General features: G+C 45.3%; 1 protein-coding gene across 1 annotated transcript in view; it reads right to left on the reverse strand.

Annotated features, from left to right (window-relative positions):
- Positions 1-25697, reverse strand: part of c4h8orf34 (chromosome 4 C8orf34 homolog) — a 633137-nt gene that overhangs the window by 76391 nt on the left and 531049 nt on the right. The window contains exon 11 of the mRNA XM_078540385.1: positions 7043-7163. Within this exon, the coding sequence (XP_078396511.1) occupies positions 7043-7163 (121 nt within the window). The remainder of the gene's footprint in view (positions 1-7042; positions 7164-25697) is intronic.

Raw genomic sequence — 25697 nt, forward strand, 5'->3', positions numbered from 1 at the left:
AATGGGTAATAATCTTCTCATCAGCCATATATGTGTATGTATACCCTTGCTATCATACTTGCAGGACAGACTCCAGTTTAACACCATTCCTTCAAGACTAGAAAACACCATTGTGGCAATACAAATTTTTACAATGGTTTGCAGTTAATATTTGCATTTCTGTTTCCAAAACTTCCCTATGCATAGGTCAATCTTGAACCACCATGATTAAACCGGAGAAATCAATAACTTAATTCTTAACTAAGTTTTAATATTGTTTGTGGCATTCAGTGCTCTTATCAATACAACATATTACTTACATCAATAGTCCTGTATTTTTGTTTCAAATTTCCATTATACCAGTATGATTTTAGCACCACAATGAAAAGAATCCTTGCTGTTTATCAGACTAAAACTGTAGTATAAGGGGTTAATTCTAATTGTGCGATATGCTAATGAGACACAACATACACCGTCACAGGAAGTGATGCAATGTCTCATGATCGTGCTCTCTCTTGTAGACTTCATGACAAGGAAACCTACGGTACTAGGTGTTCCAATAACATTAATGTTTTCCTTACCTCAGCAAACTCTGTAAATATTCTGTGTTAGCACAATGAAATGAAGAATGTTATAAAAGCAATACAAAACACAATGGAGCATATTTTCTACTTACTGTGATTGGTCATGATGGATCACCTATGTTAATATACACAGAGGAAATGTGAACGGGAGGATTACATGCATGTAGCAAGCAGTGTACATTTGATTTTCCATCCTAAATTTGAGCAGGACCAGAAATGGACAAATTCTCCATCTAGAAGACTGCTGCCTTCCAATTTGTGCAGGGTCTGGGATAGATGAAACTGGCAATCCCCTGAACATGGCCTCTGATAGCACAGGAAGTATAGCTGAGGGAAAGGATTTTATACACAATGAATTTCCTCAACCATTACCTTCTTATTGCCCAATGACTTGAAATGGAACCAATACACAGATTAGCCAAGGATGGAAGCAGGGCTTGACAGGGTTGAAATCAAACAATGGAAAGTTTTAGTTAGGCCTTGTTGGAAAGGAGACCAATTGGTGAGATGGCCTATAGTCCATGGATGGCCACAAAGAGTTCCCAAAGTGACCTGTTGGTGCCATGCTTCCTGCCTTCCCTTCTGCATCAGGAGCCCAACACACTGGGATACATGCCATGTAAGAAATGGTATCTTTAAGAATATAATAGAATTAGCAGGCATAGGACGGAATCATCCATGCCTGCTGGCGTCAGGTATGCTCGGTGATGTGAGCGGACAATATGGTGAGAAAGCAAAAAATCAGTTTCACATCATTGTGAAACCAGTTTGCGATCGTCTGCTCAGCCCATCGAAGGCAGGCTGCGTTTCCCACCATCGGACGTCGGGAACCTCATTGTAATACATCTACATATCATTACAAGGCCAGTCTGCTGGAATTATCCCCACCCTCCCCCACTGGATTGTCTGCCCACATTGGCATGATTTCACGCTGACTTGTATCACAATAGCATATATAAGGTGGGCATTTGGTGGGCTGCACTTTGTGGGGAACTCGGAGGTGGGTACACAGTAATGTTGCGCAGCGCTCGCTCGGGTTGCCTGTTGGACTTCAAAGTTGAGGCACGTGGGGGCAAGGGCTGCCCTGAGGTTGAGGCAACTTGGGGATGGGCAAGGGCTGCCCTGTAGCTGAGGCAACTTGGGGATGGGGCAAGGGCTGCCCTGCGGTTGAGGCAGCTTGGGAGTGAGGGCAAGGGCTGCCCTGCGGTTGAAGGTAGTGCACAAGCACGTGCAGGGTGGGTGGGTGGAGGGAAGCTGCCAGGCATTAGGCAAACCTTGTATAAAGTGACAATTCTTCTACAGCCGAGACAATTCAGACGCAGCCACATTGACATGTGTGGTGTTGGGCCTCTAGCTTATCTGTCCACTCAAGCATCGCAGAGGCATGAAAGTGCCACCAAGTGCTGCAGAGTTTTTCACCCCTTGGGCACAGACTGTAAACTAATGAGTGTTTTAGTGGACTGCAGAACACTTGGACAACTGGGTACGTTGTACAATCTCCTTGCTAAAGCTGGCTGTGGAGCAGTCACTGGTGGAGGTGCTCACAGCTCCTTGCAATGTCATCATCCCGGTTTGGACCAGTCTCTCCCATGGTTCAAGCTAACAGTGCAGCCTTGCTGTGTGGGTTAGGAGAATGCCTGCACCTGAGCTGAGAGCACAACATGCAGTCCAGTGGGAAAGGCTGCTGCCAATCAGTCAGGTGGAGTGGGGCAGAGGTGGTTGAGGATTCAGGCAGCCATGCAGCGCACTAAACTCTGGCCATGCAAGTGGTGGCCAGCGCTCTCTGGAATGTGTTAAGGGGCATTCAGAGCCACAGCAAGCCATCGCTGGTTGGCGCCTAGCTAGACACAGGGTCTATAGATGCTGCCTTTCATTCCTGCAGATGACCAACAACCAGTGTCACCGAAGACTGTGCACATCTAGGGACCTGGTGGCTCACATCTGCCAGCTACTGCAGGATTTGGCGCCAAGGGGACATGGAGGACATCCACAGCCAGTGGCTGTGAAAATGACTGGGGTGCTCAATTTTTACACCAGTGGCTTCTTTCAGGGCTCCACAGGTGACCTCTGTGGGATATCACAAGGCTCCACCCACAAATGCATCCATGAGGTCACAGATGCCATCTTTGTGAGGGCACACAACTTAGCGTGTTTCGTCCGGGACCAAGAGAGGCAGGATGCAAGAGCAATTGGATTTGCCCAGATCTCAGGTTTCCCACAGGTGCAGGGTGCCATCAACTACACTCATGTGGCGCTCAGATCTCCGTCACAAGAAGGGATCTATGTCAACCATAAGGGATTCAATTAGCTGAATTTGCAGTTGGTGTGCGACCACCAGAAACGCATCCTGTGAGCTTGCGCACAATTCCCAGGGAGTGTGCATGACTCCTACGTTCTCAGTCGGTCACATATCTCTGATGTCTTCCAACATTCACAGAGGCTACAGGTTTGGCTCCCAGGGGACAAAGGCTACCCACAGAGGACGTGGCTGATGACACCCATGCAGAGGCTTCAGACTGCAGCAGAGCGAAGGTACAATGAGGCTCATGCTGCAACTCGCAACTTGATGGAGCAAAGCACTGGGATGCTGAAAATGAGGTTCTTGTGCCTGGACTGGTCTGGTGGCGCCCTGCAATATAGTCCACAGAGGGTGTCACACAACGTCGTTGCCTGCTGCTTCCTTTACAACCTGGCGCTGCAAAAGTGAGAGGAGCTGGCTGAGGACAAGATGCAGGAGTTGGAGGTCTCCTCCAATGAGGAGGATGTAAACAGTGATGAATGTGAGGAGGCCCTCATAGCTGCTAGATATGTGGAGGATGATGATGGCATGCAGTGAGGAGACACCATAGATCCTTACATTGCATCTATGAATGTTTGGCTCCAGTCTGGCGAACGGCAACGTACATACCCTCTGTGAGAATGTTCCTGTCATTGAGATGCAGTGGAGACCCTAACAGTCGCTCGATTCCAGGAGGATGATGACGACATGCAGTGAGGATACTCCATGGATCTTCAGATAGCCTCTGAGAATGTCTGACTCCTGTCTGACCAAGGCCAGCTTACTTGCGCTCTGTGATCAGAGTCATAGCATGAGGACGCAGCCATGAAACTTTAAAAGCATTTGATCCTTTGTCTGCCTTCAACACCTGAGCCCTTCAGAGGCACAGCATCATTGGTCACAGATGCTGGAAAGATGGGGACCAGGCCCACCTCAAAGGTGCTGAGAGTACACAGAGAGAATGATGAAACTCTGTGACACCTGCCCACTACATTCTGGCAGTGATGACAAGCACCATCAAGGTGCGGGCATCAGTAATATGTCCAGGGAGTGTGAGGCCAGAGTATCACTTTGGTCTGAAGGCTGCACAAAGCACAGGGAAGAGGCCCTGGACTGAGACCTGCCTTTATCTTGTGCAGAAAGGTTTAACATCTGAGTGACAAGAACACTGCTCATCAGAACAAGGAACCATAGACAGGGAGACATTCTTGGGAGTTTATTGACAATAGTGAACATTATGTACAAGTGATTAACACCTGTGCCCAGGCTGTGCAACTAATTCACCTTAACTTTCCTAACCCTGCCGCTACGTCTTGGTGCTCCCTGGACATCCACAGTAGAGGTGGGGGCAGCCTGATGACTGCTCACCCTGTCTGTGATGACCGTGATGGACATCCTCTGGAGGGCTGAGACCTGGGGGCCCTGGCCTGCTTTCGGGGTCCTGCTCAGTGGCAGTGGCACCCTCCTCGAGCTGTGGAGGTGGAGCTGCTGAGGTCACATGAAGAGGGGACTCGGAATGGCTGGACCCTCCCGGAGTCACCTGGATGAATGACCCCGGGGCACCTGCTGATCCTCCATCCCCAAGGGTGCCCAAATGCTCTTGACTGACTCCTTGAAGAGAAGGGGTAGCTGGAGTGAGATCAGGCTTCCCCGCACCCCTCTGGTGTACAAACTGTTGGAGGCCAACTATGGCGTCAGTGATGGAGTTCAGCCCATTCAACAGAGCAGGTGCGACATCTGGGACCAAGGTCTCCATGGCGGCCACCATGCTACCAGTGCATTGGCGTGCCGGTGCTATAACGTCAGCCTGAAGGCGGACAGATTCTTCCAATGTACCTTGCAATCTGAGGAGCGCAGCAGACATCCCTCCCTGATGTTCCTGAGCTTGCCTTTGCAGCTCCAGCAACTGTGACTCGGCTGAGTCCAGAGGCTCGTCATCTGATTCAGACTCAGCAGGTTTCTGGCTTCCAGCAGTCTTCTGAGTGCCGGACACCTGGGAAGTCCCTGCCTCCGCCTGCTGTGGATCAGAAAGTGTGATGTGCTCACCAGACTGTGATCCCGAGGCTACTCTAAAGCGGGGTCCCACTGAGGTGTGTGTCTCTGCGCTGGTAGAGGGTGTGGGTGAGCGCTGTTAGGGGCCTGCAGGGAGGGTTTTAGCGGATTCCTCTTCTGAGTTTCTCTCGGGGCTTGACTGGAGGCTCTGGCTCATGGACTCTGGCAGCTGTTCCCCAAATGTACCTGCGAAAGCAAGGGGAGCTAATTAGTGCATGGCAGTGGCCTGTAAAACAGGGCACATCACTCACAGCATGGTTGTCTGATGGATTTTTCACTGCTGAATCATCACTTGGTAGAGCACCGCCGACCTCACCGTCAGCACAGGAACGGTCCAGATCCTCACCGGCCAGCTGGATGGCTCTGTTTTCAAAGTCCGTGAGGACCTTGATTTCAGGCATTCCTCCACCTGTCTGTGACCTCTCTCTCTTGTTGTGTGCCAGCTTGTCCTGCCTGAATAGAGATGGAGAGAGTGTAAGCAGGATGCCTGCCAAGCCAGATGATAAGTATGCCTGACATCTGTGGGTGGTGAGTGGTCCCATGGATGGGATAAAGACAATGAAGGTGTGTGTGAAAGAGTGAATGGTGATGTCCCTTTAACTGGCAGTGAGTGAGGGCCCTGTGAATGTGTGATGAGTTCGTGAGTGTGTGAGTTGAGAGTGATGAGAATAGCGACTTACCCTGGCAGAACGGAGGAGATCATTCATCCTGTAGTGGCACTGGGCAGCTGTCCTCTTTTGCAGCACGTTGACACTGCCCACCGCTGCCACCACCTCCCAAGCCGGATTTTTGATGTTGCTGCCCACCCTGTAGCCAGAGTGGAGGCGGGCCTCCACTGCGTCCAAAAGGTTCTCAAGGGACGTGTCATTGAACCTGGGGGCTGCAGTCCTCTTGCCTTTCAGGGCCATGTCTTCCGTGCAGCAGTCATGGGCTGGGAGCACTGAGATGTGTGCGCGTGGCTGCACTTTAAATATGGTGCCCGGCATGATGAAGCGGCGAGGTGATGGTGTGGCGGGTGAATGAGAGCCCAGGCCGCCATGGAAACGGCATGTTTCCCGGGAATGCATAATTAATGCAGTGGGTGTGAGACGATACGGTGTGAAAAGCCGCCATTGCGGCCAGCGGATAACAGTGCTAATCTGGGACGATTCTGTCCATCGTATTGTGATCAACTGACGGAATATTGTTTCTTTTCTCTGTGAAAAAAATAGTTCTTAGCAGTCAGCGACAGAGGTAACAAAGATAATAGCCAAGGCAAATGGTGCTTTCAAGGGTCTCATATCGGGGTCTCCTGGACAGTCCTAAGCCAATCGGACAGAGTCTTGTTCCCTCTGATTGAGACCAATGCCTGGCTAGAGTTAACTAGTGGCACCTAGCATGCAATTAGCTGAAGGATGACCTCGAGTCAAAGCAATGGATAAGGGGAGAGTTTACCTTGGATACTCATCCTGGGTAATTTGTCAGATGGGATCGAACAAATGATTGACATGGGGTAAGCCACCAGCCCCTAGAAATAAAGTATATAAACTGGAGCTTATAAGGGAAGGTTGCTGCCTTTTTCAGATGGAGCAACACCAGGGAAGAGCGAGGAAGATCAGAGGAAGAGCTGCCTAACACTTTGGCTGGAGAGCAGAAGGCTGCCGTCACCAGCTGCAAAGATCGATGCTCACTCCGCGCCATTCTTCCATTTGTCCTCCGGGTCCGATAAACCATTCTCACCTGTCACGGGTGGTATGATTTTCCCTTTTATTTAGATTATTCATCATTTTTAAACTGTTGCTTCTATATAAACCATTTTAAAATCAGTTATGAACTCTGCCCCCTTTTTTGGGCAACATGTGACTCCCAAACTCGAATCTTACAGCCATCCTAATATATGTTAATGTATTAACACCAAGTTGATCCTGTTCCACTCAGGCAGGGTCAGCAGCAGCAATGCTGCCTCATTGAAGCTGGACGATGAGCCAGAGAACCCTCAGGGCCAATATCTTTACAAATGGAAATAATGCTGTTCTGTTTTTGTATAATAATCTATAATTTGTCATGCACATTTTTCATAATTATTGAAGTACTCACAGGTGAACATTAATAATATCTTACCAGGGTATTCTATTTAAAAAAACTATATACAGGAGGAATTCATACATACCAATGAGATACTTCTCCACTGCTAACAGTTCCTTTGAGGCTGTGAAATCTTTTGACTCTTTCTGATTCAAAGACCCTCCACTTTGGCTAGACAACGTGCAGGATTCCCAGAATGGTTGGCGCTGTACATACAGAAAATAGGGAATACATCTTACAATTCAATTTTGTGAGTTTTATTTGACTATTTTAATTATTTAAATAATTTATTGAAATAATCAAAGAGGTTCACAGGATCATAGAATCGTTACGGTGTAGAAGGAGGCCATTTGGCCCATCATGTCAGCACCGGCTCTCTGAGCATTCTAACTTAGCACCAATCTCCTGCCTTTTCCCCAAAACCCTGCACATTGTTTCTATTTAAATAATCATCCAATGCCCTCTTGAATGCCTCAATTGAAGCTGCCTCCACCACACTTCCAGGCACTGCATTCCAAACCCTAACTACTCACTGTGAGAAGAAGTTTTATCTCACCTCGCATGTGCTTCTTTAAAACTGTGCCCTGTGGTTCTCGATCTGTTTATGAGCAGGAACAGTTTATTCCTATCTGCTCTGTCCAGGGCCCTCATTGCTTTCCTCCTGGTTCTTCCCATGTTCCCCTGGCTCTCCCCGTATTCCTCCGGCTCTCTGCCTCAGCCCTCCCCTCAGCAGGGACCCGTGTTTGGGTGCCGCTAGGCCTCAGGCCTCGCCCAGGTCTCTCTTCTGCTCTCATTGCACCTACCCCCATCCCCCCAACTGAGTGAGGATGTGTGGGTGAGTGTGAAAGTGGGTGAGTGGGGTGGGGGGGGGCACGGGTGAGTGAGTGTAAGGGTGGGTCAGTGAGTGAGTGTGAGGGTGTGAGTGAGTGGGTGAGTCTGATAGTGGGTGTGTGTGGGTGAGTGAGGGTGAGGGTGAGTGGGTAAGTGAGGGTGAGTGGGTGAGTGAGGGTGAGGGTAAGTGGTTGAGTGAGGGTGAAGGTGTGTGGGTGAGTGACGGTGAGGGTGAGTGGGTGAGTGAGGGTGAGGGTAAGCGGTTGACTGAGTGAGGATGAGGGTAGGTGGGTGAGGGTGGATGGTTTACACACAATGTCCCTGAACCTTGAAATAGGTGGATTTTCAACTAAGATTGTCTGTTACAGAACAATACATTTTGTCTTAGTAAAACTTGAGCATTGCACACCCGTCCATGTGGATTACTGACATAACTTTTACTGTAAATATCCAATCCAGATACCTGACTGACCTAATGTTTACCGTAATTACTCATCCAAACACAGGACTGCCCATTCTTAAAATGTTAATTGTAAGTGTGTGTGTGTGTTGCCTGAGTGTATATGAGGGGTGTGTGTGTGTGTGAGGGGTGACTGTGTGTGTAGTAATGTATGTGTGAGGGGTGAGTGTTAGTGAGGGGCGTGTGTGTGTGTGGCGGGGGTTTAAGTGTTTGTGAGGGATGAATGTGTGTGTGTGTGAGGGAGAGGGGAGGGTGAGAGCATGTGTGTGTGTTTGTATGTGTGTGAGGGAGATGGTGAGTATGTGCGTGTGAGGGAGAGGGTGAGTGTGTGTGTGTGTATGTGGGTGAGTGTGAGTGTGTGCATGTGGGCGAGTGTGTGTGTGTGCCTGTGAGGGAGAGGGTGAGTGTGTGTGTGAGGGAGAGAGTGAGTGTGTGCATGTGAAGGAGAGGGTGAGTGTGTGTGTGAGGGAGAGAGTGAGTGTGTGTATGTGGGTGAGTGTGTGTGTGTGCATGTGAGGGAGAGGGTGAGTGTGTGCAGGTGAGGGAGAGGGTGAGTGTGTGCAGGTGAGGGAGAGGGTGAGTGTGTGTGTGTGTATGTGGGTGAGTGTGAGTGTGTGCATGTGGGCGAGTGTGTGTGTGTGCATGTGAGGGAGAGGGTGAGTGTGTGTGCCAGGGAGAGAGTGAGTGTGTGCATGTGAAGGAGAGGGTGAATGTGTGTGTGAGGGAGAGAGTGAGTGTGTGTGTATGTGGGTGAGTGTGTGTGTGTGCATGTGAGGGAGAGGGTGTGTGTGTGCAGGTGAGGGAGAGGGTGAGTGTGTGTGCACTTGTGTGAGTGTGTGTGTTTGTGTGAGGCAGAGGGTGAGTGTGTGTGTGCGCGTGTGTGAGGGTGTGTGAGTGTGTATATGTGAGGGAGAAGGTGAGTGTGAGTATGAGGGGGGTGAGGGAGAGGGTGAGTGTGTGTGCGCGTATGTGTGAGGGTGAGTGTGGTGTGCATGTGTGAGGGGGAGCGGGTGAGTGTGTGTGTGCGTGCGTGAGGGAGAGGGTGTGTGTGTGAGGGTGAATGTGTGTGTGTGTGAGGGGGGTGAGAGGGAGGGAAGTGTGTGTGTCTAAATCACTCCCAGCCTCAGCATTCTCATTCACCCTCATTCCTACACACCAACAGGCGCTCTCACCCACTCTCACAGTGAGTGAGGGTGAATGAGTGAGCACCATGAGACTGGGAGTGAGCCAGACACCCACTTCCCTCTCACCCTTTCACACTCTAATGGTCACCTATATTTATTACTAATTTTTTTAATTACCAATTTATTGTTGTGACCTTTTTTTTGCTCAGCAAGTTTTTTCTTTTCATACATCATCTTTTTTTTATGAAATTCATGTTTAATGTTGTGCCAAACTTTATCTTTCTGAAATTTGCTCATTGGCTCCCGGAGTGTGAGAAAAATTGAAATGTGGCCCCCCACGGGAAAAGGTTGGACAAGCCTGATCTAGAGGAATAGAACACAAGGGGCGGAATGGTCCGTCCCTGCTGACTTTGGGTGTGTTCGGTGGTGTGACAGGATAATATGGTGAGAAGGCCAAAAATCGGTTTCACGACGTCGTGAAACCAGTTTGCGATTGTCTGCTCTGCACATCGATGGCAGGCCGTGTTTCCCATTGGGAACCTCGTTCTAATACATCTGCAAATCATTATAAGGCCAGCCCGCCGGAAACATTCCCCTTTCCCGCCGGATCATCCGCCCACGTTGGCGTGATTGCGTGCCATGTTTCACAGCAGCATATATAAGGCGGGCACTTGGCGGGCTGCACTTTGAAGGGAACTCGGAGGTGAGTACACAGTAATGTTGCACAGCGCTCACCCGGGTCGTCTGTTGGACTTAAAGCTGGGGGTGCTTTGGAGGCGTGGGGGCAAGGGCTGCCCTGCGGTTGAGGTGCATTTGGGGGGTGGGGGGGGGCAAGGACTGCCCTGTGGTTGAAGGTAGTGCACAAGCACGTGCAAAGTTGAAGTGGGGAGGGAAGCGGCCATGCATTAGAGAAATCTTGTATAAAGTGACCATTCCTCTGCAGCTGAGACAGTTCAGATGCAGCCACATTGACATGCATGGAGTTGGGCCTCTAGTTTATCTGCCCACTCAAGCAACTCAGAGGCATGAAAGTGCCATCAAGTGCTCCAGAGCTTTTCACCCCTGGGGCACAGACTGCAAACTAATGAATGTTTTAGTGGACTGCCAAAAGTTTGGACGACTAGGGACGTTGTACAATCACCTTGCGAAAGCTGACCATGGAGCAGTCGCTGGTGGAGGCGCTCACAGCCCCTTGCAATGTCATCATCCCAGTTTGGACCAGTCTCCCCCATGCTTCAAGCTAACAGTGCAGCCTTGCAGCGTGGATTAGGAGAATGCCTGTACCTGAGCTGAGAGCACAGCATGCAGTCCAATGGGCAAAGCTGCCATCAATTGGTCAGGTGCTTTGGGGTGGATGTGGGTGGGGTTTCGGGCAACCATGCAGCGCACTAATCTCTGGCCATCCAAAGGTATTAAGGGATATGGGCAAAGGCGTTAGATCAAGGATCAGCCATGACCTCAATGATGGTGCGGAACAGGATCAAGAGGCTAAATGACCTACTCTTGCTCCTATGTTCTCCTCCTCTATAGAAGGGAGCTGATTTGTACTGGAGCACAATTCCACCTATGCCAGCCATTCTTTGATATCTTATCCCTAGATGAACCTAGACAGGGAGGCTCTGAAATTCCAAAGAGGTTCAACTAATCTTCCCCTGTAACTTAATTGGAGGACCAGTGGAACCCCCAGAGAAATAGAATAAAGGGAAGTTATTAAAATTAACTAAGAAAGTTAAGGGTAGTATCAAATTTAAAGAAAAGGCACATAGTGCCAAAAAGGTTAGTGGTAAACCAGATGATTGGCAAAGTTATAGGAACCAGTAAAGGATAGCTGAAAAATAATAAGCAGAAATTGGAGTATGAGAGAAAACTAGCAAGGTATATAAAAACAGACAGTAAAAGCTTCTGCAAGCATATGAAAAGGAAAAGGGTAGCTAAAGTGAAGATTCATCCCTTAGAGGGTGAGACTGGTGAAATAACAATGAAAAATGAGGAAATGGCAGTGACTTTGAACAAGTATTTTGTATCTGTCTTCACAGTAAAAACATAAAAAGCATCCCAAAAATAGTTAAAAATTAAGAGGCAAAAGGGAGGGAGGAACTTAGAACAATATATCACAGGAGAAAAAGTAATGGAATACTAACAGGACCTGGAGGCTTGCATCCTATGGCCTGTAGAGATAGTGGATGCATTGGTTGTAATTGTATAAAATTTCCTGTATTCTGGAAATGGGTCATTTTCAGCTTGGCAAACTTGTCGTAGCTTATGGAGTGCTGTAGGGATCAGTGTTGAGGCTCAACTATTTACAATCTATATCAATGATCTGGATGAAGGAACTGACTGTATTGTAGCCAAATTTGCTGATGATTCAAAGATGGGTAGGAAAGCAAGTTGTGAGGAGGATACAATGGAAAGAATTTTCCAGTTGGCGAGCTGGGACAGGGCCTGCTCGCTGACACGTAAAATGACGTACGGTGACATCAGGCGGGCGTCCCTGCATCACCATGCATCATTTAGATTTTCAGTTCAGCCAGCTACCTGCCCGCCAAACTGTCAAAGGCCTGTTAAAAACTAATTGATATAATTAAATGAGTTGCCCATCCAGCCTTAAGGTTGGCAGGTAGGCGAAGAGCCCAGGCGGCCTTCACATTTTTCATGGAACCTCATCCACGGGCGGGATGAGGTTTCACGAAGTGTTTAAAAATTCAATAAAAATTATTTTAAAAATTCATTGATATGTCCCAGCTCATGTGCGGGGACATGTTTTAAAAGTTTTTAATTACTTTATTCAGATGTTTAAAAGTTAAACAAATCTCCCTGAGGCACAGAGGTGCCTCAGGGAGATTTCTGCGCTCTTTTGCGTGCATGCACGAAAGTGCACAGGCCCGTACTCAGGGAACACCCCCCTGCCAACCCACACAGGGAGCGCTTAGCGCTTCCGGGCGAACATCACGCTGGTCGGGCCTTAATTGGCCCACCCACGTGAAATGGGGGCACCAATCGGGTTCACGCTCGCTCCCACCTGTCCTCGCACAACCCCCCCCAACGGGGGTAAAATTCAGCCCAAAGAGCCTGAAAAGGGATATAGATAGGTTAAGTGAGTGGCCAAAAAACTTTGCAGATGAAGTATAATGAGGGAAAATGTGAGATTGTCCACTTTGGCAGGAAAAATAGAAAAGCAGAATATTATTTAAATGGAGAGACTGCAGAATGCTGTGGTACAGAGTGACCTGGGTATCCTTGCATATAAATCACAAAAAGTCAGCAGTAAGCAATTAAGAAGGCAAACAGAATGTTGGCATTTATTGCAAGGGAGATTGAGTATAAAAGTAGGGAAGTCCTACTACAACCGTATGGTAGTGAGATCACACCTGCACTGCAATGTATAGTTTTGGTCTCCTTACTTAAGGAGGGAGACACTTGCATTGGAGGCAGCTCAGAGAAGATTCACTAGGCTGATTCCTGGGGTAAAGGGGTTATCTTATGAAGAATGGTTGACCAGGTTGGGCCTATAGTCACTGGAGTTTAGAAAAATGAGAGGTGATTTTATTGAAACTTATATGATTCTGAGGGGGCTTGACAAGGTAGATACTAAGAGAATGTTTCCTCTCGTGGGGAAATCTCACACTAGGGCGTACAGATTCAAAATAAAGGGTCTCCCATTTAAAACAGAGATGAGGAGAAATCTCTTCTCTCAGAGTGTTGTTATTGTTCGGAATTCTCTCCTCCAGAGACCAGTGGAGGCTGGATCATTGAATATATTCAAGGCTGAGTTAGACAGATTTTTGATTGACAAGGGAGTCAAGGATTATGGAGGACAGGCAGGAAAATGGAGTTAAGGCCACATCAGATCAGCCACGATCTTGTTGATTGGTGGAGTGGGCTCCAGGGGCCAAATAGCCTACTCCTGCTCCTATTTCTTATGTTTTTATGGCCATCCCCACAGGGTTTTAGGGCTGGAATGCTGGCAAACTGCATGGAATCACAGCTTTGCTTAGTTCTGTCCTCACTTGCCATTCATAAGGGAACACTTTCCAGCAGGGTCCTTTTCAATTATTGACTTCATGTACCTTCAGCATTCACAAGCCTCCTGCCAGGATTAAATTAGGAGACCAGGAGAATCCCTTGCACAATTTCAGAGACATGCATTTTTCTGTCGGTAGTAAATGGGAAAAGTTGTTTGCACTCTGTCATTTTAAATCCAGCTTTCTCATTCTTCCTCCAAATCCCACAGTAGAAAGTTACCATCAAGTCTCAGAGCACATAATATGATAGTGAGAGCAAAACCTTGCCTCTACTTTTGTTTGCTTCAGGCAGTGATCAAAGTAGATCCAATTACAGCTTTGACCTTGCTTAAAGGTGTGGAACCATGAAAATTAGATTTGTTTCCGTTAATGCTGTAAAATGTCCAGTAGAACATAATTAAAATGAAAACTAATAATGTGAAATTTATTGTGAAGAAAAAATGTGAGGATCCAAATTCCTTCATCATGTGACTAAGTGGAATAACCTATGGAAAGTTCCTATTTGCTCTACAGCACGTTGGCCAAAAATGAGCATCATAAATATACAGTGGATGGGATTGAATTAACAAGCAGCCTGGCAGTGTTGATTGTCATATCACTCTCAATAACAAGAATGGTGGAGCAATTAAAACATCAAAGAAAATGCTGGGGTCTATTGCCAGAAGAGTAGAATACAAAAGCTGCATCCTCCATTAGAAAATAAACAATTGGTAGTTGGTAAATTTAGTCATCTGATGGGTAATAGAACTTTAAGAAGGATGTTATAATGGAAGATCACATGATCTTAGTATCCAATAGAAGAGTAGCGCGAGCTACCTCAGTAGTCAGTAGTCTATAGTTAGAGTCTGTAGTGTGGAGGCAGAGTTTGAATTGTAAGCACACAACTGTAGCTGCTGAATACCTTTGCAAATAAACAGAATGTGTTCCACCTAAGAAGTGTCCACTGACCTACACTGTCTATTGTACCAACCCGACCATCCCAAAACAAGCATGCAACCTGGATCCATAAGTCCCAACAACTGGTGTCCAGGATCCAACAATCTGGCGATGAGGAAAAAGCAAGAAAAAAGTGAGGAAAACAGCGAAAATACAATAAACTATCTTCAAGAATAAAACAAGTTAACAAACGAAATCAAGAGAAATGAAATCAGGCTGAACCTCGCATGGGAATTGTAAGTAGAATTTCCATCCTAATCGGCGAAGCAATCCCCTCACAGAATGCCGCACTTTGGAAGAATTGATCCTTTCGATCCAGCCACAGACGATTGGTCCCATCATATTGAGAGCCTCACATTCTTTTTCCAAGCAAACAATATTGCGGGGTAGAGAAGAGGCAAGCAACCCTCTTATCCATGTGTGGGACTAAAACCTATGGATTGATTCAAAGTCTGACGGCACCCGGTGCCCCTGATTTAAAAGGTTTTGATGAACTGGTGGACCTCGTAAAAAGTCATTGCTAGCCAAAGCCCCTGGTAACAATGCAAAGTTGAAATTTAACTCAAGAAATAGAGCCATGGGGGAGCCAGTTGCTTGTTATGTGCTAAGTTTGAAACAATTAACAGAACATTGCGAGTTTGGTACACCTTTAAATGACATGCTCAGAGATCGTTTAGTGTGCGGTGTAAATGAGGACACGATTCAGAAGAGATTGCTGTCTGAAACAAATTTGGATTTTAAGAAGACGCTAGAGATAGCACTGGCCATGGAAAGCACAGTAAGGAATTCAAAAGCCATACAGGGAGTGCAAAATGGCGCCGTCCTCCTCACTGGATGGGAAGCTTCAGCCAAAAAGGACGCAAAAATACAAAGCTCTGCCAAGAAGCAGGAAACAGCCACCGCTAGCAGAAAAATAAAAAGGAGTGATTTAGCAGTGAAAATATGGAATAATGGTAACAGAGGTGGAAACAGACAACCTTGGCAGTTTAAAAAAATTGAATGTTTTTATTATGATCGACACGGGCACCTAATGAGACAGTGCAAGGAAAGAATCAGGCAGACTTTCAAACAAAAGAAAAAATCCCTGTGAGATCTACAATGTAGAAGAGCTTGAAGTAACAGATTCAGATATTTATTCATTGTATAACTTGAAGGTTAGGAAAACAGACCCAATATATGTAACAGTGAAGATAAATAGCAGACTTGTTAGAATGGAAGTGAACACAGGAGCTTCCACTACAGTGATTGGTGAACACATCTTCAAATATCTGAATTATGGTGAACATAATTTAAATTTGGAAGTAACAGATGCCAAATAAAAAACTTACATGGGAGAAGACATACAAGTCAAAGTCATAAGCAGAGTTACTGTTCATTACAGAAGCCAATCAGTAAAGTTACCAGTGTTGGTGTTGAGAGGCAGAGGACCAAGCCTCCTAGGATGAAACTGGCTAAGGGAAATCAAAAACAAAAACAGAATTACCTGGAAAAACTCAGCAGGTCTGGCAGCATCGGTGGAGAAGAAAACAGTTAACGTTTCGAGTCCTCATGACCCTAGCTTTTTGTTTTTATATAAGGGAAATCAACCTTGATTTGTCACAGAGATTCCAAAAGGAAGATGAAAACGCTCCTGTTTTGGAAACGGAGTGTGTAAAGGTTCAACAACCTAAAAAAATACAAGATGTTTCAAACAAAGGCACGGGAGAACAGCAAAAAGAACTAGGAGAGACCATCCTGAGGGACAGAGTCCAAATCAAGGTGAACATCCTCCGAAAGAAAAGTGAAAACCTGCCAAAAGACCTTCGCACACTACCAGTTTCCCTCCTGTCTAAGTATGTACCTCTGGAAAAGTATGAAGAGCAACAGAGTTCTGCACTTCTCTAAGTATGAGTTGGCAGAGAAGACACAACAATGCTTAATTTTTCAGGAGTGTCATGAAGCTACTAATGTATATAATATTGTTGGAAATTATATTTTAAAAAGAGGTTTAGTCTGTGGGTGTGTCTTAATTGGATTAAAGCCAGCTAGTCTGGGTGCTTTGATGTATACTAGTTTTGAGACGTAAGAGAGGTAGAGTGCATTTGCATTTTGTTGAATAGAGCATTCAAGAAGGGGAGTGAAATCTGGCACCTAGATAACACAGACCAAACAATGTTTATATTATTAATAAAATTGGTACTATGATAGGGGTTTTATTGTTAGAAGAGGTGGAGATCAAAGGGGCTGGTGACACAATGAGAATTTACATTCAAAGAGATGTGTTGGGTATAACAGACAGCAGTTTTCTGTGTGCAGAGTAGAGGCATGTAACATCAAAGCAGCTGTAAGCCTACAAACTATCTGCACTGGAACCAAATTGAAAGGAACCTCATTTTGAATTTGTAAGGTGAAAATGCTTTGCCTGGTGTCTGCTTAAAGTCTATGGGTTGCTGTTGCCTTAGTGGGGATTAGTTTGGGAATTTGTTAAAAGTTATGATAGTAATTTGTAGCCATGTGTGTGTGTTTAACTTGTGTAAATTAATAAATGTCTCATGTAATCTGATATAAAAACCTCTCAAGAACTGGTAGTTTTATGCCTGAATTCAGAGCTGCATCTCAAACATACCAAATGAAAATATAGATTATGACAGTTGTTTAAAGTTTCCCTCTGGGATTTTTAAATAACTCAGCTTTACCAACTGCTGTGACATAACAAGGAGGCAGTATACCAATGCACAGCATAGCTATCTATGGTGGCCTGGGATAGATGGGAAAACAGAGAGCTTAGTGAAGAATTGTATTCAGTGTCAGCAAGTGCAAAAGTTACCTTCAACAGCTCCGTTACACCCTTGGGAGTGGTCAGGAAGGCCATGGGTATGATTACACATTGACTATGTGGGACCTTTCATGGGAACAATATTTCTGCTTATTGTTGATGCCCACTCAAAATCGATGGACATATATGAGGTGAAGTCACCAATGTCTTCTGCTACAATTGAGAAGCTACATCAAAGTTTTGCCATTCACGGATACCAGAAGTGCTCGTTTCTGATAACGGCACGACATTTACGAGTGCTGAGTTTCAATGGTTAATCAACCTTAACGGTATCACTCATGTAAAAACCTCACCGTACCACCCTTCATCAAATGAACTGGCAAAAGGGCGGTTCAAACATTTAAGCCTGGTATGAACAAATTAACTGGAGATTCCATAGCAACCAAGCTAGCATACTTTCTTTTCCATTATAGGACTGCCCCTCACACAACAACAGGTGTCACACCTGCGGAATTATTGATGAAACGCCATCTCAGGATGAGATTGAGCTTAATAATGCCAAATTTAGGGGGGAATGTGGAAAGGAGTCAGGGAAGTCAGAAAACTAGACACAACTGGCATAATCATGACAGGAAGTTTACAGTAGGAGAAACGGTATATGTAAAGAATTTTAGAGAAGGACCAAAGTGGCTATCAGGTGAAATAAGTGCAGTGACTGGACCTCTTTCTTACCACGTGAAGGTGGAAGACTGGGTCATACGGAGACTTGTGGATCATATAACGAGGAGAGAAACCATCCGCCAAGAAATGATTCCATGACTGAGTCAACATTTCCTGTTGAGAGAACTCAACCAAGTACAGATGTGTCTGAAGGGTCGGCTGTACCTGCAAGAGTTGAGGAAACAGATTTGCAGGTGCCCACTGAAGAACCTGATGTTCAGAAAGCTCCAGAAAAGGAGGTTCCTGACAAAGCATCTGAGCTGTAGAGCTGAGACGCTCTACACGCATAAGGAAACCCCCTGAAAGACTGAATGTGTAAATTACTTATCTGTGTAAATAATTTGATATTTTGAGAAAATTGTAATTGTAATTCTGTGTAAAGGGGGAGGGATATGGTAATCTGATGTGAAATATACTTTTAAGAAGAATGTTATAATGGAGGATCACCTGATCTTAGTGTCCAATAGAAGAGTAGCGTGGGCTACCTCAGTAGTTAGTAGTCAGTAGTCTATAGTTAGAGTCTTAGTTAATGTGGAGACAGAGTTTGAGTTGTAAGTACACAAGTGTAGCTGCTGAACAACTTTGTAAATAAACAGAATATGTTTCACCTAAGAAGTGTCTACTGACCTACTCTGTCTATTGTACCAACTCAGCCATCCCAAAACAAGCGTGCAATCAGGATCCACAAGTCCCAACAAACTGGTGACCAGGATCCAACAGTAAAAAGAATAAAATGAGCTGTTGGATCTTACTGCCAAACCCTTGCCTCAAACAAATTATCACCATCATTTGATCATAGAAAACCCACAATTTGCTAATGTGATTTAACCTGAGCCTGCCCCACTACATAAGAATGGATGCAAATGAGCATGATCAAACTGTCCTTAAAATTTTCAGCATAATAATTACCAATAATATATAAATATTGGCAAGAATAGCAGAATAAAAATATGTACTCAGACTGGCAGAAGGTGGGAAATCATGTTCCATAAGGACCACTGTTGTTCACTATTTTCATAAAAGCATTGGACTCAGGAAACCAAAGTTCAATTTCAGAATTTGTGGATAAAACAAAATTGGGTTGTAGTTAATGCTGAGAAAGACTGCAACAAAATGCAAGAAGTCATTGATATAACTTGCAGAATGGGCATGCAAATTGCAAATGAATTTTCATATAGATAACTGAGATTTTGGTAGGAGGAATTAGTAGGCATACAAATGTACGAATTAGGAGCAGGAGTAGGCCACTTGGCCCCTTGAGCCTGCTCCACTATTCAATAAGATCATGGCTGATCTGAGTGTAACCTCAACCCCACATTCCTGCCTACTCCCAACAACCTTGCACCCCCTTGTTAATCAAGAATCTATCTAGCTCTGGCTTTTGAGGAAGAGAGTTCCAAAGACCTACGAATGTCTGGGAGAAAAAAACTTCTCCGTATCTCTGTCTTAAATGAGCAACCGACCTCTTGGAAAATAAGAATTTGAATTGGGTAGAGGAGCAGAGGGATCTAAAGGTACAGATTCACAAACCATTAAAAGTAGCAACACAGGTTAATAAGTCCATAAATATGCAAACAAAGCACTGCTGTTCATTTCTAGGGGAATAGAATTGAAAAGCAGTTATGTTAAACTTGTACAGAATTTGTTTAGGGAGCACTTAAAGTCCTGTGCACGGCTCTGGTCTCCAAATAACAAAAAAGTTCTGGAGACATTAGAGAGGGTGTAACAGGGATTTTCAAGGATAATGTCTGAACTGAGGTTAGAATGATCCGGAAATTCTGAACAGGCTGAGGCTCCTTTCATCAGAAGGAGGCTTCAGCGGTGGAGCAAATGCATAGCTGGAAAATTTATTGTTAATTGTTTTCAATATTAAAAAAAAATTCCTTAGATGACAAATTAAAAATCCTTCTCACTTGGCTACTTTCCCTCCCAACCTCAATTACTTCATTAAGGCCTGCATTATCAGAAACATCTGCACTATATCTCAACAGTAGAAGTCCCACATTTCATCAGCTCAGTTTACTAAGTTGCGTATAAGAAAAATTAACACTGAAGTCAGTGTGGTCCAGGACACTACCAGAATAGCGAGATTATATCTATCAGGAAGGGATGATCAGACTGTTTCCTTTCCTCCTGAAACAAAAGACTAAGGGATGGCCCAATACAGACAGTTAAAATTATAAAATGTTTTGATAGAGTAAGGTGAGACAGTGGCCTGAATTTTCATAAAGATTGAGAGTCTCTCCATCACTACCAAAAAGACGGTGGAGGGTTGAATCCGGAAGTCCCACCCTGGAACACGGCACCTACCATTTTCACAGTGGGGGAATGGGGGCAGGTTCAAAGTTGCACATCCGTGGTTCACGGAAGCAACTGCACATTAAAGTGCAGCTGCTTCAGGCTGATCTGATTTTCATTAATGGGGTGCCCAAACCACAACTTGTGCACTTTAGACCTAATGGGAGAAGGTCTAAAGCTGCCAGATTTATTTGGAGAGGTATGGTACCCTTTTGCAGAGGTAAGGTACCCTTTTAGATATGGTCCAGGGACATCTTTGGAGGAGGTCATGTGCCCTCTGGGAGAGGTAAGCTGCTATTAGATAAGGCATCCTTTTCCAGAGTAAGGTACCCTTTGGAATTGTTAAAATTAGACGTGAATGTGCATTAAAAGTGCATAAACTCATTAGAACTGTCAAGCTCATTGGAACTGTCAAGACAGCTGTCAAAGGGAACTGTTAAGAGAAGTGTTAAAAGGAACTGTCAAAAGGAGCTATCAACAGAGCTGTCAAAGGGAGCAGTCAGGCTGTCAAGGCATTTAAAACTCCTGTCCTTTAAATAATCGGAAAAACCTACAATGTTAAAAAATCAGTGCTTGCTATTTCAATCTGCCTGTTGACAAAAGCCTGAGGGTTGTTATTACAGGATTAGTACTGCATGACTGATTTCATAACTTTTCATGATCAGTGGGGTGCCTGTCAGTTCACAATTTGATTGACAGCTCCAAATGGCTATAAACTCTTTGAAGTTGGACTATGAATTCCAATGCTAGTTTTCATAAGGGATTGAAGGAAGTTCAAGGTAGTGAATGGGTTTTATCAATAAGAGTGTTTTTTTTAAATAGTGAATTCATCAATAGACACTTAATAACTTTATTGAATCTCAGCATGGGTCCTGAGATCTGCCCATGGTAGATACTGGGTAAGCTGGCATGGTGGGTGTGAGGAAAAAGGGCAGTGAGTGGGGGACATGGGTTGGCATGAGTTGGCACAGAGGCTGTAAAGGGCCATTGGGGGTGGGCGGAGGGGCATAGGCTGGCATGGAGGGTGTAATGGAGCTATGGGGAGTGGGTGGGGGGCATGAGGTGGCACGGGTTGGCATGGATGGGGAGGGGGGAGTGTGTGACAGGGTGTAAAGGGTGAGGGCTTGGGGTGAGGGACGAGGGCTCACTTCTATTGAAGAGAAAAATAGAGGCAATCATTATGAGATTGTCAGCAAGAAATCAAATAGGAATATCTTTACCCTGAGTGTATTGAGAATGTGAAGCTCACTGCCACAGGGAATAGTTGATGCAGATTATGTAGATAAGCGTATGAGGAAGAAGGGAATAGTGTTAGGCTGATAGAGTTAGATAAGCAAGGATGGGAAGAGGTTTGAGTGGTGCATAAACACTGGCATAGACTAGTTGGGACGAATGGCTTGTTTTTGTGCTATACATTCTATACAATACTACTGAGGCTACCTGTTATGGCAGCTGACTTATTTGCTCTAGTTTTGAAGTGTGTTGCAAGATCTGAGCATTTTGTTATACTGCCTCTCTGCTGCCCTCTTTGTTGGGCTGGCGTAAATAAGATTAGTTCAACAATGGCTGCCTGCTATGAATCGCCATGGTGAGTTTTTCTTAGCACAATAAAGAACAGAAAAATGATGACGAGACTGGAATTGAGTTTTCTTTTACACTTCATTTGAGAAATTAAGAACTGAAGAAAAACATTGTTCCCTCCAACTACTTCCAATGGCAAGTAACAGATCTATCAGCAAATTCCACCCTACAACATTCTACAACAGTTGCTCACATTATGAGTTAGTGTTTAAACACAATCCTAGGACAAGATTTAGTTTGCTTAAACCTGACGTCAATAGCAAAGTGAGAGAAAAGCAAGACAAAGTGAAGATGAGTCATGATACACCAGGCATGAAACTTAAGTGCTGGTCAGAGGTTATCATGAAAAACCACCGAGGTGATAAGGAGAAGTATGTGATTGGAGTTTTTGTAAAAAGATTAGGTGCATTCATATATCTAGTGAAGATTGAAGAGAGTTTCCAAAGCGTTATGATCCTAGCTGATGTTACCACTAGACAAGTCAGATCCCAGGGTGGAACCTGCCTTGATAGATCCTAACTTTTATTTTTATTTAGAAATGTGGAGAGCAGCTACTGGACAGAGTCACAAGAGCCTGCTGATGAATTTTAACAAAAGAATAAAACATTTATTAAACAAGGACAGATAAACTATATTACACTACTCCTTCACCCCAACTATACCTTTATAGATATATACACATTTGTAAAGTTAATGCAAGTTACAAAATCTATCAGCCCATGTAAACCAATAGGCGAACTGTGGTTGGCCACACCACACTCCAAAACCAAGTTTCTACAGATTCCTCACCAAGCCTCCAGCCAGCACGTGCGCAGAACCCGAAGAACGGTAAAAAAAAATGATCTGCGCATGTGCGGCCATTCCAGGGCTGGCACTTGCACAGAGACTGCTGGGGCCCAATAGGAACTGTAGTTCCCAAACTCTGAGGCCCTGTCTCCGTTTTTAAAAGATAAGTTTTCTTTTCCTTTCTCTTTGGGCCTCATCACAAAATCAATCAATATCACAGTCCCAGTAAGTAAGTGGAGTTGGTAGTCAAAGTCAAATTTCATATTTGATACATGTATGATGTTAAGAATGTTGAGACAAACTAATGGAGAAACTAAGGGGATACTCAGATTGAAAGTGAAAGAAGCCAGAGAGGTTAATTGAAAATATGTAGGAAGGAGGAAGAAATAAGTTGCTCTTTTCATTATTTCTTGTCAAGTGCCGGTGGTAAGGAAACACAATTTGTTTTACATGCAAATTACTTTTGAATCAGTCATATATGTTTTGCTTATGAGTACAATAAAACAAATATGTAATCTAACCTGTTAAATTTTCAGGTATTGTTGATGTTATAGAGTCATAGAGGTCCACAGCACAGAAAAAGGCCCTTCAGCCCATTGAGTCTGCGCCGGTCAAACAAGTACCTAACTATTCTAATCCCATTTTCCAGCGCTAGGCCCATAGCCTTGTATGCCATGGCATCGCAAGCGCATATCCAAATACTTCTTAAATGTTATGAGGGTATCTACCTCTACCACCCTTTCAGGCAGTGAGTTCCAGATTCCTACCACCCTCTGGATGAAAACATTCTTCCTCACATCCCCTCTAAACCTCCTGCTCCTTACCTTAAATCTATGCCCCCTGGTTATTGATTCCTCCACCAAGGGGAAAAGTTCCTTCCTGTCTCCCTTATCTATGTCCCTCATAATTTTATACACCTCAATCATGCCCCCCCTCAATCTCCTCTGCTCCAGGGAAAATAGCCCCAGTCTATCCGATCTCTCCTCATAACTAAAACTCTCCAGCCCAGGCAACATCCTGGTAAATCTCCTCTGCATTCTCTCTAGTGCAATCACATCCTTCCTATAATGCGGATTCCAGAACTGCACGCAATACTCTAGCTGTGGCCTAACCAGCATTTTATACAGTTCCAGCATAACCTCTCTGCTCTTATATTCTATGCCTCGGCTAATAAAGACAAGTATCCCATATGCCTTCTTAACCACCTTATCTACCTGGTTGGTTTAGTCATATTGTATTCTGGGAAATTATGTACATGTACCATTTTATATTTTAATGGCATGTTATTTCTTAAGTGGGGAGGGAGTGTAGTATATTGCAAGATCTGAGCATTTTGCTATACTGCCTCTTTACTGCCCTTTCTGTTGGGGGTTATAAATAAAAGTTAGTTCAACAATGGCTGCTTGCAGTGAATCCACATGGTGGGTGGAATTTTCCGTACCCACTGGAGTCGGGCGTATTTGGCGGCATGAGCGGACAATATGACGAGAAGGCCAAAAATCGGTTTCAAGCCATCATGAAGCCAGTTTGTGATTGTCGGCTCTGCTCAATGGTGGGCTGTGTTTCCCACCGTCGAATGTTGGGAACCTCGTTGTAATACATCTGCATATCATTATAATCCCAGCTCACTGGAATCATTCCCCCCCACCACCCCAGCTGGATCATCTGAGTATGTCGGTGTGATAGCACGCCGACGTGTTTCACAACTGTACATAAGCGAGGTGCACCTGGCGGGGTGCACTTTGCTCTGGACTTCGAGGTTTGTTTGCCTACCTTGCTTCGGGCAGCACTCGCAGTCATCAGTGACAAGCTTCGCAGACAGTCGCTTTTAGGGGGGCTCACAGGCAGGTCTATACCTACCAGACCAGCGGTAAGGCAGGGGTGGCTTTTCAACAGCTGCAGGGCATGGGCTTGCTTGGGGAAAGGGGAGGAGTGGCCTCAGGCAAGGGAAGAGGCTGCAGGGTGAGGGCTGTACTGGGGACGGGGGGGTATCTCAGGGTGTGTGTGGGGGCACAAGTTGACTTGTGCAAGTGGCCTTAAGATGGTGAGGGCAGTCTCCAGAGGAGATGAGGCCGGATGGAGATGTTAGGGTGTGTGTGAGAGAGTGAGTGGTGATCTCCCTTGAGCTGGCAGTGAATGAGATGTCAGTGAATGTGTGATGGGCTTCAGTGTATGAGGTTAGAGTGATGAGATGGTTGCCTTACCCTGGCTGCACGGATTGGATCATTCGTCCTCTATCTGCATTGGATGGCCATCCTCCTCTGTGCAGCATTGGCACTGATCACCACTGCCATTGCCTACCAAGCCAGAGTGGTAATGTTGCTGCCCCTCCTGCTGCCAGAGCGGGGATAGAGGACATCACAGCAGGCCTCCAGGGCACCCAAAAGGCAGTCAAGGGGCGCGTCACTAAACTGGGGGGGCTGCAGTCTTCTTGCCTTACGGGGCCATGTTTTCTTTGCAGCAGTCCTGGGCTGGAAGCACTATTAGGTGTGCGCACAACTGCACTTTAAACGTGGCGGATGACATGATGAAGCGGCGAGGTGACGGTGTGGCGGGTGAATAGGGGCCTGCCCCCCCATCGAAAAGGCATGTTTCCCGGGAATGCATAATTAACGAGGTGGGATTGGGGCGTTAAGGTGTGAAAAGCCGCCATTGCATCCGGGTGGCGCGGGGCGGTTTGGGGATGTAAAATGTCCTTTTTCTCGCCTGCAACCACACTTAATGCCTGGTGAATTTTTCTCAGTGCAATGCACAAGTTCCTAGTCTGCTGCTTCAAAGAAATACCCCTCAAGTTTCTGACGAAAAGTCATAGAGCTGAAATGTTAACTCTGTTTTTCTCTGTAGATGCTGCCAGACATGCTGAGTATTTCTAGTTGATAAGTGAGTAGCTAGACACATTTCCCCAGGATCTTTGAAAACTGACATGACTCAGATCCCAATAAAGTTGCTGTCCTTAAGGGCCCAGCTCCCATTCTCGTAATATTGTTGGGTGCTAGACTTGAGTCTGAACTTCCTTCATAATCTGTCATTGAAAATGACTTTAAGGAAATGGTGACACAATGATATCTATTGCCTTTACAGCCCACTGATTCTGAGCACAGGTTCATAGGTGCTATTGGTCAGTGTGAGAAGCTTGTAGAAGTGTCATCTTAAGAGTGACTTTCAAGGCACCTATTGAGCAGTGGTAGCTCTGTACAAGTTGTCTGTTAATGTCTTGTCAAATTACA

This window comes from Cetorhinus maximus, chromosome 4 (assembly GCF_964194155.1).
Source record: "Cetorhinus maximus chromosome 4, sCetMax3.hap1.1, whole genome shotgun sequence".
Classification (NCBI taxonomy): Eukaryota; Metazoa; Chordata; class Chondrichthyes; order Lamniformes; family Cetorhinidae; genus Cetorhinus; species Cetorhinus maximus.